Genomic DNA, 15,780 nt, shown 5'->3' with positions numbered 1-15,780 from the left:
CGGCTATTCGGAGTTTGAATATTGCCTTTACTATTTGCACCTTATGTGAATCTGCAGGACTCATTTAACCTCTTCAAGCTTCTTCCCAGGTATCAAAAGGAAGATGCTCGGGGGCAATTAAACATTCCATAAATCTTCATCCCCAAGATGCAAAAGCTCACGTGAAGGTGGTGAAGCAGCTTGGGGTCGAAGGTTGTCACCAGACCACTAGAGGTGGAGACAGAAACCCCAAGCTACAGGGTGAATCCTCTCAAGTGTGGAAAAGATGAACAAAATGTTCCAAACTCAGGGATCCCTGGGTGGCTCAGCAATTTAGCTCCTGCCTTTGGCCCAGGGCGTGATCCTGGAGTCCCCGGATCGAGTCCCACATCAGGCTCCCTGCGTGGAGCCTGCTTCTCCCTCTGCCTGTGTCTGCTTCTCTCTCTCTCTCTCATGAATAAATAAATAAAATCTTAAAAAAATAAAATAAAAAATACTTAAAAAAAAAAGCTCCAAATTCCCAAACGCCAGACCTCCAATTCTAAGATGCTATTTATTTATAAAAGGCAAATGGCTACTAGATTCTACCTTTCAGATTCACATTGGCAAAGGGCTCAGATGCCTAAAGGAAAATGAGTTTCTCCAATGATATCAAACAGAGCTGTTAAGCAGTGTTTATAAAATTTCTCATTTCTGTTCTTTTGCTTCCTTTTTTTGCCAAAGCTCCAAGAATGTCTACAATGCCCCCAGAACTAAAGGCAGCAGGAATGGCTGGGAGAGAAGGGGTATACGCAACAGAAACACGCATCAGTCTTTTATCTGTTGCTCGAGTTTAACTTCCCAAAGAACTGCTGGAACGTACTGTTCTGGAAAGCTTGAAGAAAAAAGCCCATTCGAAATGCAGGACACAGAACCTGTTTACATCTTCACTCTCAAAAACCACTGCATTCTCACATGACAAAAAAAAGCAGATTTTGCTCACTTTCTCAAGCAAGGAAAGTTTTGCTCCATTTCTTACAACACTTCAAAATTTAAATCCATGACATCTTAAGAATTCAAATAACTAATCTGCCTCTGATTCTACTGTTCAAGACCAGATTTACCACTGAGAGTAAACAAGTTCTATTCTTGTAACAGAGTTTTGTAGAGAGGCTCATTAGCTTTAATGACCAGCTCAGAGTGTAGACAGATAAACAAGATGAGTTTAGGGACTGTTTTTCCTCTCCCCAGTTTTAAGACTTGAGGAAAAGCATATCTATGGTAGTGACTTTGAATGTCAGAGGGAGAGGTTATCTTCTGTGTAATTTATCAGACTTATTCTTCCAAAAATCTTTTTTTTTTCTTAAACTGATAGGAGGTGATGATAAAGCTCCTGAAGGAAGATGCTATGTTCAGTAGTATAATACAATTTTTTTTCTAGTAACTTGCCCATACAAGCTCAAATAAGAATCCTACAAAAGGTATCAAAATGCCTCAGTTGACACAGACTCAACATCTCTTTCCATCCACCTGCCTCAATTTGTATCTGGGGCTCAGGCCTTTCTGACTGGATGTTCTGCTGTAAGGAACAGAGGGGTAAGATGGATATAGGGCTGCGTAGCTTCAACCCAAGGAACTATTAACAATGAAATGACAGATTTCCAAAAGATGCAATCTGGGCAGTCAGAAGTTGAAGTTAGGCTCACACTTTCAGATATTTTATACTTAGGTTGTTTCCCTACCTCTGTCCCCCAAGAAATCCGTAATGAGGAATTAATAGGAATATAGAATTTCTAAAGAGGAAAGTCAGTGACACTGTTCTTAAAATGGAACTGGAGGGCAGAGAATAAGATCAAATTGAGTTTCCAGAAGAGGATGTGGCCAGGGTCTCTGGCTCTCTGTAAAAGCCTTATTTATGATCACACTGGGATCTAAAATACAATACCATGGAGAAAACAAGTTTCCAATCTCTAAACAAAACTCAGTCTCCCAAACCACTCAGTTTTTCTCTCCCCCAATCTGTGAAGCAACCATCAGAGTAAACTGGTGGCTATCAACAAAGAAATGAGAATGATCACCTCCATTTCATACATCGGGGGCCCAAGGATGTCTTTCAGAGCATGAAAATCAATCAAAATTGGCATTTCAGGTGGTAGGGCTATGTCCGTAGTGTCACTGATGGATTCAGGTTTTGCATCTTCTAAGGTGTGTTCTCTGCCACCTAGGAGAGAAAAATGTATTTAGAAATTCTCAGAGATTGGCAAGTTTGAAAATTCATTAGCAGTATATATCAAACAGAAGCACGTGGACTTTAATAGATCAGTCACCCTTATTACTTATTCAGGCATGAAACTTCACCTCATGATCTGTGGAACTCAGGCAGAGAATCCATTTTTCAAGAGCCCTTTGAGGGTGATATAATGCACTGTCTTGTTTATTTGTTCTCACTTGCTTGTCATCTAGCCCTCCCACTACACGTAAGCTCCAGCAGGGCACAACTTTGTCTATCTTCTTTTTAACCATTATATTCTGAAGCCAAGAACAACGCCTGGCACTGTTCAACTTTAGAGGGCAGACACTGAAGGGTCACATGCAATAGATTACCTTGTATAATTCTGTTAGATCAACGGAACACAAAGTTTAGAACTCCTTCTTTGGGGATTTCCATTAGGTGTCCCATTTCCTGACAGCATCAACTTGGAAATGATGGATCCCCGTAGAAGAAGTAATGTTTCTTTTGTAAAAAAGTAACTCAACTCCAAGGTTATCACTTTGCAATAAAAACAAACATAAGCAGCAGTGCCAGGGAAAAAGCATATGAAGCCTGGTTTGAAATCCCTATAATAATGGACTCTTTCCTTTACCTGCCTAAGAGCGCTGGGTGCTAACAACCTGTCAGAGCACAGACTCATTTTGGTTTGAGCCTAGACATACAAGGTACAAGAGCCAACTGACTTATCAGACCACCTTTCTGTTAGTCTCTGTAATTTCAGTTTGAGGAAAAGAAAAATGTTTCTTAAGCCTGTAGCCAGAAACCTGAAATGAACAGAAGTTTAAAAACTGTATGAAATATTTGGCTTTATTCATCCTCATTCCCTAGCTTTGCTTTTCTTTTAGTTTTGCCATAACTCTTCCAGTTCTTGTACTATCTTATGAAATGTTGTAAAATATCTTTATTACCTTTTTTTTAATACCTCCTTTCTTCTGGAAATGATTACTGTACATACTAATATGCAACATATAATAGTTACAAACTTGTCATTGTGTATTTTATTTCTGCAATGATTCTCCCATTCTGAGATCTCATGAAGTTAAAAAGAACTGTTTTTCACTAATTCCTTTTCTTCCAAAAGTGATTCCCGGACATCTTTAATAACATTAGGCTCTAATTTTAGACTCAACAATAACTGGAAATATCCTGGAGGGCCCCTAAATGACCCCTGCTATGATCTTCAGGGTGAATGGCTCTTTTAGTCCGCTGGGCTCTAAGGGGCTCCTCCTCAAGACTGTATCAGGGGAGATACACAACAGAAAACAGACACAGCTCAGATTTTCTGCCACCTGCTGCCTGTCAGGCTGGGCCCTCTGCCCAGCACTGAACTTCATGCTACCTACCTCTATACAATTCTTGTGAGAATTAGAGAATTAAAGAGAAAACCTTTTGCAGACTACAAAGTAATGCTGTACCTTAAGTATTGAGTTATATATATTTTCACAGTCATTTCTTTGTAATGTCATTTCATCTTTCAAAGTTTGGGTTCTAGGAAGTCTTCCCTGATTTTTCCAACTTCTTACAGCACTTACCTGTTTCACTAAATTTAGCTATCAGTGGGTCACTCAGTAGCTTGTGGAAATGGGAGGTTTTCTGCCTTGCAGTTCTGTTTTGCAGTCTATCTAAGCAGATCAACCACATAGGGTGGAAAGGCACCCAAACGGTCAGGTTAGCTCCCTGCAGATCTCAAAGCGGCACAGAAAGCAGGTGTCATTGCTTGATTAAAATTAATGCACAGAAAGAAAAGCACTAAGGTTTTCTGTCTAAGGTTACCACCGTACCCTAAAAATGAAGGGCTCTGAAACTTCAGCCAATGCAGAGATGAGGCTGCAGGGTCCTCTAGCCTGGTGTGCTTTTGGACAGGCTTTTCTGAGATCTAATTACTGTTGCCAGCCTGGAATTCACGATCACAGGAGGAAGTTAAGCTGGATGGGTGAAAGCCAATCCACAATTATGTAACCAATGCTTCAGGACATCCAATCCCTTTACAAGTGGAGTAGTGAACCCAGTGCCTTGAGCACTGAAGGAGTGGTGGTGGGGAGAGCTATTTCTAATGCAATTAGACATCATAAGATAAAAGATGGCCATTTCCTTCAGGCTTTAGGCACAGCAACTGTGTATGAAGAATCCAATACATTTAGAACTAATCTATGCCTCAAAATGTTCCACCATTACAATACAAGCCTAGAGAACTAAAGCTCAAGCTAAAAAACTGCGCCAGTTAATCGGGAAAGATAGGCTAGCACTGGATTTTAAGAATCATCCACGAGGACCAACATGTACTGCAAAGTGAGAATAAGGAAATACTGAGAATTGAGAGAATTCACAGTTTGATTCCTCATTAAAAAAAAAAAAAAAAAAAAAAACAACTACCAGCACAACATCATCTCAAAAGATGCCATCCAAGGCTTGAAGTCTCGGTTACAGGTGAACCCTCTATGTCCTACGCATGAGCTTTTAATTCAAGCACTCAGCTCTAGTGCCGTCCTTCCCTCTTGCCAGAGGGATCAGCACCCACAGAAGACAGTGGCAGAGTCTCGAGGACTCACTACTGGCTTTGCCCCAGACTGCAGCATTCAAGCAAGATGGACTTTTCAAGGCCAGGCAAACAACAACAATTAACAAAGTTCAACCTCTCCCAATATAACACGAGCCCTATCCTGCAAGTGCATCCAGCTGGAACACTGCACAGTCTTCCTCTTCTACACCCTTCTCTTGGGCAGAAATGGCGGTTCTTTAGATGGCTAGCAGTCACATGAAAAGGGCTGTTTCACCAAGCAGCAAAGAAGTTTACATTCTAAGAGCAAGATACCATTTGCTGGTTACCAAATTAAACTCCAGCAAACTCTTTTTAAAAATGACAAAGATCACTGTTAAGGAAAGTGAAGAGATCGTCCCAAACACCGAGCTTGTGAAAATATGAAGTGATTCAATCAATCTTCTAGGAAAGCCTCCCAAATATTCATACTCTCAGACCCAGTCATCCTAGTTTGCAGGAACCTATCCTTAAGGACATAATCATAAGTGCAGGTGACCACTGTGTAGGCAACAGTTTAGACAACAAAGTTACTTGCTGCAGACTGACCGTAAGAGCAAAAATGGCATCCAATAAAAACACTCAACATTAGGAACATGGTTAAGGAAACTGTGGCACAGCCTTCTAATAAAATATGACACAGTCACTAAAATTGTTTCCCAAGTGTTTTTAAGTAATGTGAGAAAATTCCTTTGAAACAAAATCAATTTCAGGAAAGAGGAGGGTATATACACTTTCACATGGCATGACTTTTACTAATATAACATAATATAAATATACATAAGAACTAATAAAATGATATAGTCCAAAATGTTAAAGTTAGGAGATTTAACTCTCCCTGAGTTAGGAGATTAAGATTTCATGGTGAAATAGTCCGTAAATAACAGTTTCCAATCCTGGCTCTGGCTTCCTAGTTGGCCTTGAAAAAAGTTACTTTACCGCTTTCTATCTTTTTTTCTAATTCATAAAACCATTAATAATTATAGGAACCCTCATAGAGTCGCTGGGAGAATTTAACAATGTTTAAAGCCGAAATATGTGTAAATGGGAGGAAGTGAGTTATATAGTTGAAAAAATATTTCACACAGACCTCTAAGACACCCAGTTCTTACTCCCTAGCCCCTTTCGTTGAAGAAAACACAAAGTAGCCTTTGCAACCTAATTCCACCGAGGGCCTCTGAGACAGGGCTTTGACCACAATCACAGGACTGCTGGAAGCCACATAAATTTAACATTCATAAGAAAAAAGAAAAAGATATCAAAACTCAAGATTCTTCCCTATGCTGTATTACATTCAATACACCAAAATTTCCTTTACAAATAATTTGGAAGCATATTCCTAAAAGTAATAAAGGGCTATTAAATGGAATTTGAAAAGAAAGGCCATGGTAGCTAGCAAAACCTCACACCACTTCAACTGTTTCTTCACTTCAAAGAAATAAAATGGTTCTAAAAGTGCGAGGGAGCTGAAGTTCCCGGTGGTTCACTCTACTCAGAGAGGTCTCAGGTCTCTCAGCTCCTCTTTCATCCATGTTACCTGTCACCCTGTTGTAACAGTCTAATTCAGGACCCAGCCAGGATGGTCAGGGTATAACCAAAGAGTTTCACAGTGTGAAGGCAGCAGATAAGTAAGCAACATTGGGGCACAACCCACAGTGCACTCGCTCTGCTCATGGTGGCCCCCCTGCAGCATCCTGGCAGCACAATAAATGTGCGTGCCCTCCTTCAGGGGGTGCCCTCCCTCAGGGGGCTCTGCCAGCCTCTGGAGTTGATGTCACCATGGCTATTAGGAAAGGATACTCTATAGCTACAAACTCCTCATGAGAAAGGATTAGGCTGTCCAGAGCAGCTGTCCTAGGAACACGATCAAGTGTTCTTTTCCACCCACTTTTTCTGTCTCAGAGTAGTAGGACTTAAAAGAAAGCAGGCCCAAGAATCACTGTGGGAAGGAGGGAGAGAGGAAGATATTTTAAGAGGGGAGGTAAGGAGGCAGAATAGAGAGGTAGAATACCTCTAGGAACTTTGTGTTTAAAAAAAAAAATTTCTTGCCTTTAATAAATCTCAAGGCAAATGGTATCTCTTGGCAAGTGATCCAACCAATGGGAAGCAGCAGAGGCCAGGAACACAAAAAAGGCTACTAACATCAATAATTCCCCTAGAATGTGGGGAAACCAACATCTACCAAACCACAGATGCCCCAGGTTATCTATAATCATTTTTACTCCATACAGAATATTTTAGTTATCACTTATTATTCTCTGTATTCAGCTTAACTTCAAGTATACACTACACTCTCGAGTTCCAGCTCATGACTTCCAAAACCAGGAACCCTTTCAACTCAATTATGGATGAAAGTGTCATTTTCCCAAAGAGCAGGTTTCTAATACTGGTGGGGTAGGGATGGAGTGTACCAGAATACTGTTAACTGCAGCCAGCAATCGCCAGGGCCCAAAACACAGGGTTAATTCTCCAAAGAAATGAGCACTACCTGTTTCTGTCGTATTAGTACAATGTCTCTGGGAAACAGTTCCCTGAGAATGTCTGGGTCTCACTCTGAGGCTTAGGAGAATTCAGAAAGAATCATGAATTGAAAAAGCACAGGATAAAACCATGATATATAAAATGTTAGAAGCTAGGCAGAAAATCTAAGATCTGGCCCATTTTGTAGTTAAGGAAACTGAGACCCAGGGAGGTTAAACCTTAAGTGCACAGCAAATGACACAGTACCAGGATTCGTGGCTCCCAACCAAAGACACCTTTTGTCCCAACCCTGAAATCCAGTCTAGAAAAACCGCCTGTAGTTCAAGAATTCCTTGACAAAACATGGCAATCTGGTGGGAAGCTCAGAGAGTAGATCATTTTTTCCTAGTTGAAAATAATCCATCTAACTAGTTCTACAGATTCCCTTCTATGATTTTTATCAAAAAACTCCCAGAAACTGACAGTTGGGGATGAGTGAAAATAGACTACTGGATGTCTTGTCCAGCGTACCCTGCCAGCTGCTTTGTGTCTTACTGCTTCTCTGCTAGTTTTCAATTCTGTAAGCTGTAGAAACCAAGAGTAATGCAAATGATGCTTGTCCGCAGAAATGAAACTGAACTTTGTCCAGGAGAGGTACAACTGACCCTCTCTCCCTATAATGTCCTATAATGCTGTTTTTGCCAATTTCAGCATTCCTGACTGCTTACATATGAGTGTACTCCTGGATTCTCCACTGAACAAACTGTAACATCTCACTGGTTGTCTCATTAATGAGTTAAGCAAAATCTTTGACATGTGGTCATTTTATATTTGCATGATGGCAATTCTGCTGTTAAGAAATTATTATCCTGGGGCACCTGGGTGGCTCAGTTGGTTAAGTGTCCCACTTGTGATTTCGGCTCAGGTCATGATCTCATGGACTGTGAGACAGAGCCTTGTGTTGGGGAAATGGGGGAGAAACACTTGTTTCTGAACAGTGACAGATATTCCTTGTAGTCAACTCTTAACCACTATGAGTAGTTAATATGTTTAGATTAAAAAGATCTTAGGGGGCAGCCTGGGTGGTGCAGCGGTTTAGCGCTGCCTTCAGCCCAGGGTGTGATCCTGGAGACGTGGGATCGAGTCCCACGTCATGCTCCCTGTATGGAGCCTGCTTCTCCCTCTGCCTGTGTCTCTGACTCTCTCCTTCTCTGTGTCTCTCATGAATAAATAAATAAAATCTAAAAAAAAAAAAAAAAGATCTTAGGGCCTCAGACAGATACACAGTACACCAAATTGCTTTAAGTACGAAAAATATGAAGCTTTCTATTTTTAGTATTTCTCCCTTTGGGTAGATCCTAAGAAATATCCAGTAGAGGTACAATTGGCCCTCCCTTACTTCCAAGAGGCCTTGGAGTCAGAGAGCCTGGGTTTGTGGTCAAGCTCTTTCCAACTGTAAGCTCTGTAACTTCGGAAAATTTCCTTAACCTATTTTTTTAAACTTTTTATTAATGCTAAATATATAACACATAAAATGGATCATTTTAACCATCTGCAAGTACACAACTCAGTGGAACTCAATACATTTGCAATGCTGATATAACTATCACCACCATCTATACCCAAAACTCTTTCATTACCTCAGTATAAACTCTACAGTCATTAGATAAGAACTCCCCATCTTCCTCTCACCTCTGTTCTACTTTTCTATCTCTGTGAATGTGCCTATTCTAGGTAACTCACATTACATGGAACCATACAGTATTTGTCCTTTTGTATCTCGCTTATTTCACTTAGCACAATGTTTTCTAGATCTAGCCATGCTATAGCATCTATCAGGTTTTCACTCCTTTCTATGACTGAATAATATCCCATTGTGTCTACCACAGCTGGTTTACCCACTCATTTGCTCATGGCCGCCTGAGTTGTTTCCATCTTTTGGCTCTTGTGAAGAATGCAGCTACAAACACTGGTATCTATCTGGGTCCCCGTTTTCCACACTCTTGGATATACAACTAGAAGTGGAATTGCTGGGTTATATAGTGGTTCTATGTGTAACTTTCTAAGGTTCTGGTGAACTGGTTTCCACAGGAGCTGCACCAATTTGTGCTCTCACCCAGTTTCTCCATATCTTCACCACTTTTTATTTACCATTTGTAAAATTACAGGTATAAAGTAATATCTCACTGTGATTCTCATCTGCACTTGTCTAATAAGTAGTGATGGCAGGCATCTTTGTGTGTGCTTACTGGCCGCCGTCTTCTTTAAAATGCCTATGCAAGTCCTTTGCACTTTTTGAATTGGGCTGCTTATGTTGGCTGAGTTGTAGGAGTTCTTTATACATTTCTGGATAGGAGTTCCTAATTAGATACATGATTTGCAAATATTTTCCTCCATTCTGTAGGTTTTTTTTTTTTTTTTACTTTCTTGATAGTGTCTTTTGAGGCACAAAAGTTTTTAATTTTGATATTCAATTTATTTTTTCTTTCGTTGCCTGTGCTTTTTGTATCATATCCATAAGATCATTGCCAATGATCTAATGTTATGAATTTGCCCCACGTTTTATTGTAAGAGCTTTGTAACTTAAGCTCTTAATTAAGTTTAGGTCACTGATCAAAGCTTAATGTCTGTATTTATTTTAATTTTGTAATTATGTATTTATTTTGTACGGGCACAGAATTCTTTTGTATATGGAGATCCAGTTTTTCCAGCACCATTTGTTAAAGACTTTCCTTTCCTTACTGAATAGCATCCCTGATAAAAATCAACTGACTGTATATGTGAGCCTTTATTTCTGTGCTCTGTATTCTGTTCCACTGGGCTACTTGTCTGTCTTTATGTCAGTACCATGCTGTCTTAACGTGGCTTTATAAAAGATTCAAAGTCAGGAGGTGTGAGTTCTCCATTTTGATCTTTTTCAAGAAAGTTCTGGGTATTTAGAGCTCACTGCAGTTCCATATGAATTTGAAGATCAACTTTTCCATTCCTCTGAAAGAGATTGTAGAAGTTTCAGAAGACACTGCATTGAATGTTCAGACCTTAACAACGTTAAGTCTTCCTATCTATGAACACAAAATATCCTTCCATTTACTTAAGTCTTCTAAAATTTCTTTCCAGCAATGTTTGGTGGTTTTTAACATACAAGGTTTTCACTGCCTTCATGAGATTTATTCTTAAGTATTTAATTCTTTTAGATGCTATTGTAAATGGAATTGCTTTTTCATTTTATTTTTTTCTCATCATGATAGCTATAATCTTTAATACCTATTCACCCACACCTTCCTCCTCTTTGGTAACCATAAGTTTATTCTCTACAGTTAAGAGTCTGTTTCTTGGTTTGTCTCTCTTCTGTTTTTTTCCCTTTGCTTGTTTTGTTTCTTAAATTCCACATAGGAGAGAAATCATATGGGTATTTGTCTTCTTTGTTTTGCCTAGCATTATACTCTCTAGCTCCATCCATGTTGTTGTAAATGTAAGATTTCATTATTTTTATGGCTGAATAATATTCCATTATTTATATATAATTTTCTGTATCTAATCATCAGTTGATCTTTTATCCAATCACCTTCTTTACCCAATCACCAGCTGATGGACACTTAGGCTGCTTCCACAGTTTGGCTATTGTAAATGGTGCTGCAATACACATCGAGGTGCATGTGTCCCTCTGAATTTGTGTTTTTGTATTTTTGGGATAGGTACCCAGTAGTGCTATTACTAGATTATAGAGTAGTTCTATTTTTAATTTTTTGAGGAACTGTTCCACAGTGACTGCCCCAGTCTGCATTCCCACCAATAGTGCACAAGTGGTTCCTTTTTCTCCATATCCTAACCAACACTTGTTGTTTCTTATGCTTTTGATTTTAGCCATTCTGAAGTATGTGAAGTGATAGCTCACTGCAGTTTTGATTTGCATTTGCTATTGTGAATGAAATTGCTTTCTTAATTTCCTTTTCAGATTGATCCTTTCCTTTATTTTCTTAAGCTTCCACTTCCTCATCTGAAATGAGAGAAATAGTATCTACACTTCAAATAGTTGTTACAGGGATAATAGACATAGGATATACTGGAATAATGAAAGCACAGTGCAGACATTAAGTTTAGACTTCATCAGTCTGCCGTCTGCCTACTTTAGAATCTTGACAATGACATTTACTGGCTGTGAACCCTGTAAACCCTGCCTAGAGCAAGTCTGTTGGCACCATTTTCCAATTGCATTTGCTCATTGTGTCTCTGTGCCACATCCTGATAATTCCCACAGTATTACAAACTTCATTGTTGTTATATGGTGGTCTGTGATCTATGATTTTTGATGGTACTATTGTAATTGTTTTGGGGCCCCATCAACCAGGCCCATATAACACAGTGAATTTAACTGAGAAATGTTTTGCGTGTTTTGAATGCTTCGCCGACTGGCCATTCCTGTCTCTCTCCAGCTCCTTGTGCCTCCCTATTCCCTGAGACCCAGCAATACTGCAATTAGGTTAGTCATTAACCGTACAATGGCCTCTAAGTGTTCAAGTGAAAGGAAGAGTCATGTATCTCTCACTTCAAGTCAAAAGGTAAAAATGATTAGGCCCAGTGAAGAAGGCATGTCTAAAGCCAACACAGGCTGAAAGCTGGGCCTCATGGCCAAACAGTTAGCCGGGTTATAAATGCCAAGAAACAGTTCCTGAAGGAAATTTAAAGTGCTAGTCCAGTAAACACATGAATGATAAGAAAGTTAAACAGCCTTAAAGCTGATATGCAGAAAGTTTTAGTGGTCTGAAGAGAAGATCAAATCAGGCACACATTCCTTAAGCCAAAGGCCAATCCAGAGCAAGGTCCCAACCCTGTTCAATTCTGTGAAGGCTGACAGTGGTGAGGAAGCCGCAGAAGAAACATCTGAAGCTAGCAAAGCTTGGTTCATGAGCTTTAAAAAAAAGAAGCCTTCTCCATAACAGTGCAAAGTGAAACAGCAAGTGCTGATGGAGAAGCTGTAGCAAGTTATCCAGAAGATCTGGTTAAGATAATTAAATGAAAGTGGCTACAGTAAACAACAGATTTTCAAGTAGACGAAACAGCCTTCTACTTGAAGAAGATGCCACGTAGGATTTTCACAGCTAGAGAGGAAAAATCCATGCCTTCAGAGCTTCAAAAGACAGATGACTCTCTTTTTAGGGGCTGATACAGTTGGTGACTTTTAAGTTGAAGTCAATGCTCAGTCACCATTCCAAAAATCCTAGAGCCCTTAGGAATTATGCTAAATCTACTCTACACAGTGCTCTACAAATGGAACCACAAAGCCTAGATGACAGCACATCTGTTTACAACATGGTTTTACTGAATATTTTAAGCTGTCTGTTAAGATGACCTCACTATTTAGAAAATAGATTCCTCTCCAAAATCTGCTCATTGACAATATACCTGGTCATCCAAAATCTCTGATGAAAATGTACAAGATTAATGTTGTTTTCATGCCTGCTAACAAAACATCCATTCTGCAGTCCATGGATCAAGGAATAATTTTGACTTTGGATTCTTATGTAAGAAACACATTTTTGTAAGACTATAGCTGCTATAGATAGTGACTCCTCTGATGGGTCTGAGTGAAGTAAATTAAAAATCTTCTGGAAAGGATTCACCAGTATAGACACCATTAAGAATGTTTGTGATTCATGGGAAGAGGTGAAATATCAACATAAACAGGAATTAGAAGTTGATCCCAACCCACACGGAGGACTTTGAGGGGTTTAAGACTTCAGTGGAGGAAGTATCTGCAGATGTGGTGAAACAGCAAGAGAACTGGAATCAGAAGTGGAGCCTGGAGATGGGGCTGAATTGCTGCAATCTCATGACAAAATTTTAATGGATGAGGACTTGCTTCTTAGAGAAGAGCAAAGAACGTGGCTTCTTCGTATGAAATCTACTCCTGGTGAAGACGTTGTAAAGATTCTTGAAATGACAACCAAAAATTCAGAATATTATATGAACTTAGTTGATAAAGGAGCAGCAGGGTTTGAAAGGACAGGCTCTAATTTTGAAAGATGTTCTACTGTGGATAAATGCTACCAAACAGCATTTCATTCTACTAGAGAAATCATTTCTGAAAGGAACAACCGGTGTGGCAAACTTCACTGCTGTCTTATTTTAAGAATGTGCCTTCAACATTCAGCTAAACTTTCAGCAACCACCACCCTAATAAGTCAGCAGTCATCAACATCAAGGCAAGATCTTCCACCAATAAGAAGATTATGATGTGCTGAAAGCTCAGACAGCAATTAACATTTTTAGCAATAAAATATTTTTAAATTAAGGTATATACATTATTTTTTTAGACATGATGCCATTGTACACTTAACAGACTACAGGACAGTGTAAGTTTAACTTTTATAGGTACTGGGAAACCACAGAATTCATTTAATTCCCTTTACTGCAGTGGTTTGGATCTGAACCCTCAGTATCTCCAAGGTATGCCTGTATCCATTTTCTTCACTACTTGTAAATGAATCTTTAACATCATTTCCACACTTACGCATCTTTCCTGGTCTGCATCACAAATTTAGCAAATACCTAACTTCTGAGAATTGTATTCAAGATCCCACAATATATGCCGAATTACTTTCTAATCATAATTCCCACTATTCTGGAACACCTTTTAGGCTGAAGGAGCAAACAGCACCCAGACCATAATCAACCAACATTTATGGAACAAAATCTTGAGTAAGAAACTGAGACCTAAGTTCCATATCTGTAGAATGAGAATCAGACTAGATGAGGTCTAATCTTGCCATACCAACTCATTGCAGTGCCCTATATAACACAGCTATTCAGTTATGCCTGCTGAAATAAAACTTTGTACCTTTGTATCTCTGGACAAATGATCAAAACAATAATTACTTTGATTTGTCAAAAGATTACTGTCCTTAACATGCAGAATTCGTAAACATTTTTAATTAGTGAAAATGAATTATATAATAATATTGATACTGAATGATTAAAAATTGTTCTTTTTAATTGGTGAATCCAATTACACTGGGCTCCTGATTCAGTTGAACTATTATTTGTGTATATGCGTGTAGGAAGTGGGTTACTAAGTATTTTAACAGCTAGTTGGCAGAGGAGTCGTCCATGAACAAATAAAGGGGGATAGGATTTACATCTCATCTCTTTAGTGAGGGCACGTACACATGGATCCAGACTGCATTTAGGCATAACGAGGAAGATTTTTATGACTGCAGTTATAAAAACAACTAAGTTTTTTTGTTGTTGTTTTTTTAGCTGAGTCTACTTTAAAAAGTGAGGTGAGATACTGAGATTATAAGCGGCTTTGTCATTTTTTATAAGATAGCACAAGCATGTGCCTTGGGGCTAAACTGACCATGGATACAATGCTTCTGAGAGCTTTCTCTTGGGAAGGCAGAAAGGGGAAAACAAAGTATCTTAAAAACAAATCAGAAAAACCTGAATATTTCCAACTGTATAATTTGTGCTGTCATTTTCAGGTTAATCTTTTCCAGAAAACCATGCTCCCAGCCAAAGGAAGTGTGCTAAGTGCAACTGAGATTCAAGTTACTGACCAGAGCTGCCAAGGCATTTGTGCCTGCATATTTTCAATCTGCCCTTTTTTTTTTTTTAAAGGAACTAGCTCTAATGGAGAAATCTGTGGTTCAAATGCCCAGAAAACCCCTCATGCTCGCAATAAAATCTTTTAAGTGCCTTCTGCCAATATTTAATTCATTATTTTGAGAACAAACCTTAACATTACCAAATACTTTTCTTTCAAATTCACCTACTAAACATTTCTACATAGTAACTATTGAGATATAGATGGAAATTATGATTGTAAAACATTTCCCAATTTTAGTAGTAGTTACATATTCATGAAAATAAAGAATATTAAAATAGAGTATCAGGAAATATTTTTCCATATATTTATGCATTCTAATTAATTCTGAGATGTAAGCAAATGACCATTTTGTCTCAACTTACCAAAAGCAATTTTAAGCGCTACAATATCTGTAATAAGTAAAATGAAGCTTTCAGTGATCAATTCAGTGACTCACAGCACTTTAAACACCAGCACACTTGAAACATCTCACATCTAATAATTTTTTATTTATAACATATTGATCTCCCCCAATGGACTCCATATATTTGTTAGAGGAGTTTTCTTTCATTTGCTTCCTAGGATCTAATCTAGAACCTTGCATAAATGCTAGCTGACTCACTGACTGAATGAGTTAAAATTATACAAGGGTCTGTGACATAAGGTCTTTGTACCAGAAAAAGGAGCATGAACCACTGTCTCCAAGCAGGTTTTGAGCATTAATAAATCTCATTTCCTGTATTAGAGATTTATAAAAATTTATAAAATAGTCTTGGGAAACTTTTTGGATTATCAGTGAAAATGCAGAGACTATTTGTAATATTAAAAATAAGTACTGTTTTAATATCTTATAACTTCAAAGGCTTGTTTTGATCATATATGACAATAGCACTCAAAGGTCATGACATCTTCCTATATGATTCATTAAATGAAACAATGGCTTTTTAATTCCTTGACAATATTTGACTT

The 15,780-nt window shown here is 38.6% G+C and overlaps 1 protein-coding gene across 1 annotated transcript in view; it reads right to left on the bottom strand.

The window, feature by feature from the left end:
• The window catches only part of LONP2 (lon peptidase 2, peroxisomal), a 97,435-nt gene that overhangs the window by 14,846 nt on the left and 66,809 nt on the right, over nt 1-15,780 (bottom strand). The window contains exon 12 of the mRNA XM_055331225.1: nt 2,037-2,179. Within this exon, the coding sequence (XP_055187200.1) occupies nt 2,037-2,179 (143 nt within the window). The remainder of the gene's footprint in view (nt 1-2,036; nt 2,180-15,780) is intronic.

This window comes from Nyctereutes procyonoides, unplaced genomic scaffold, assembly GCF_905146905.1.
Source record: "Nyctereutes procyonoides isolate TBG_1078 unplaced genomic scaffold, NYPRO_anot_genome, whole genome shotgun sequence".
NCBI lineage: Eukaryota > Metazoa > Chordata > Mammalia > Carnivora > Canidae > Nyctereutes > Nyctereutes procyonoides.
Note: the sequence above shows the minus strand (reverse complement) of the source record. Positions and strands in the feature narration are given on the sequence as shown.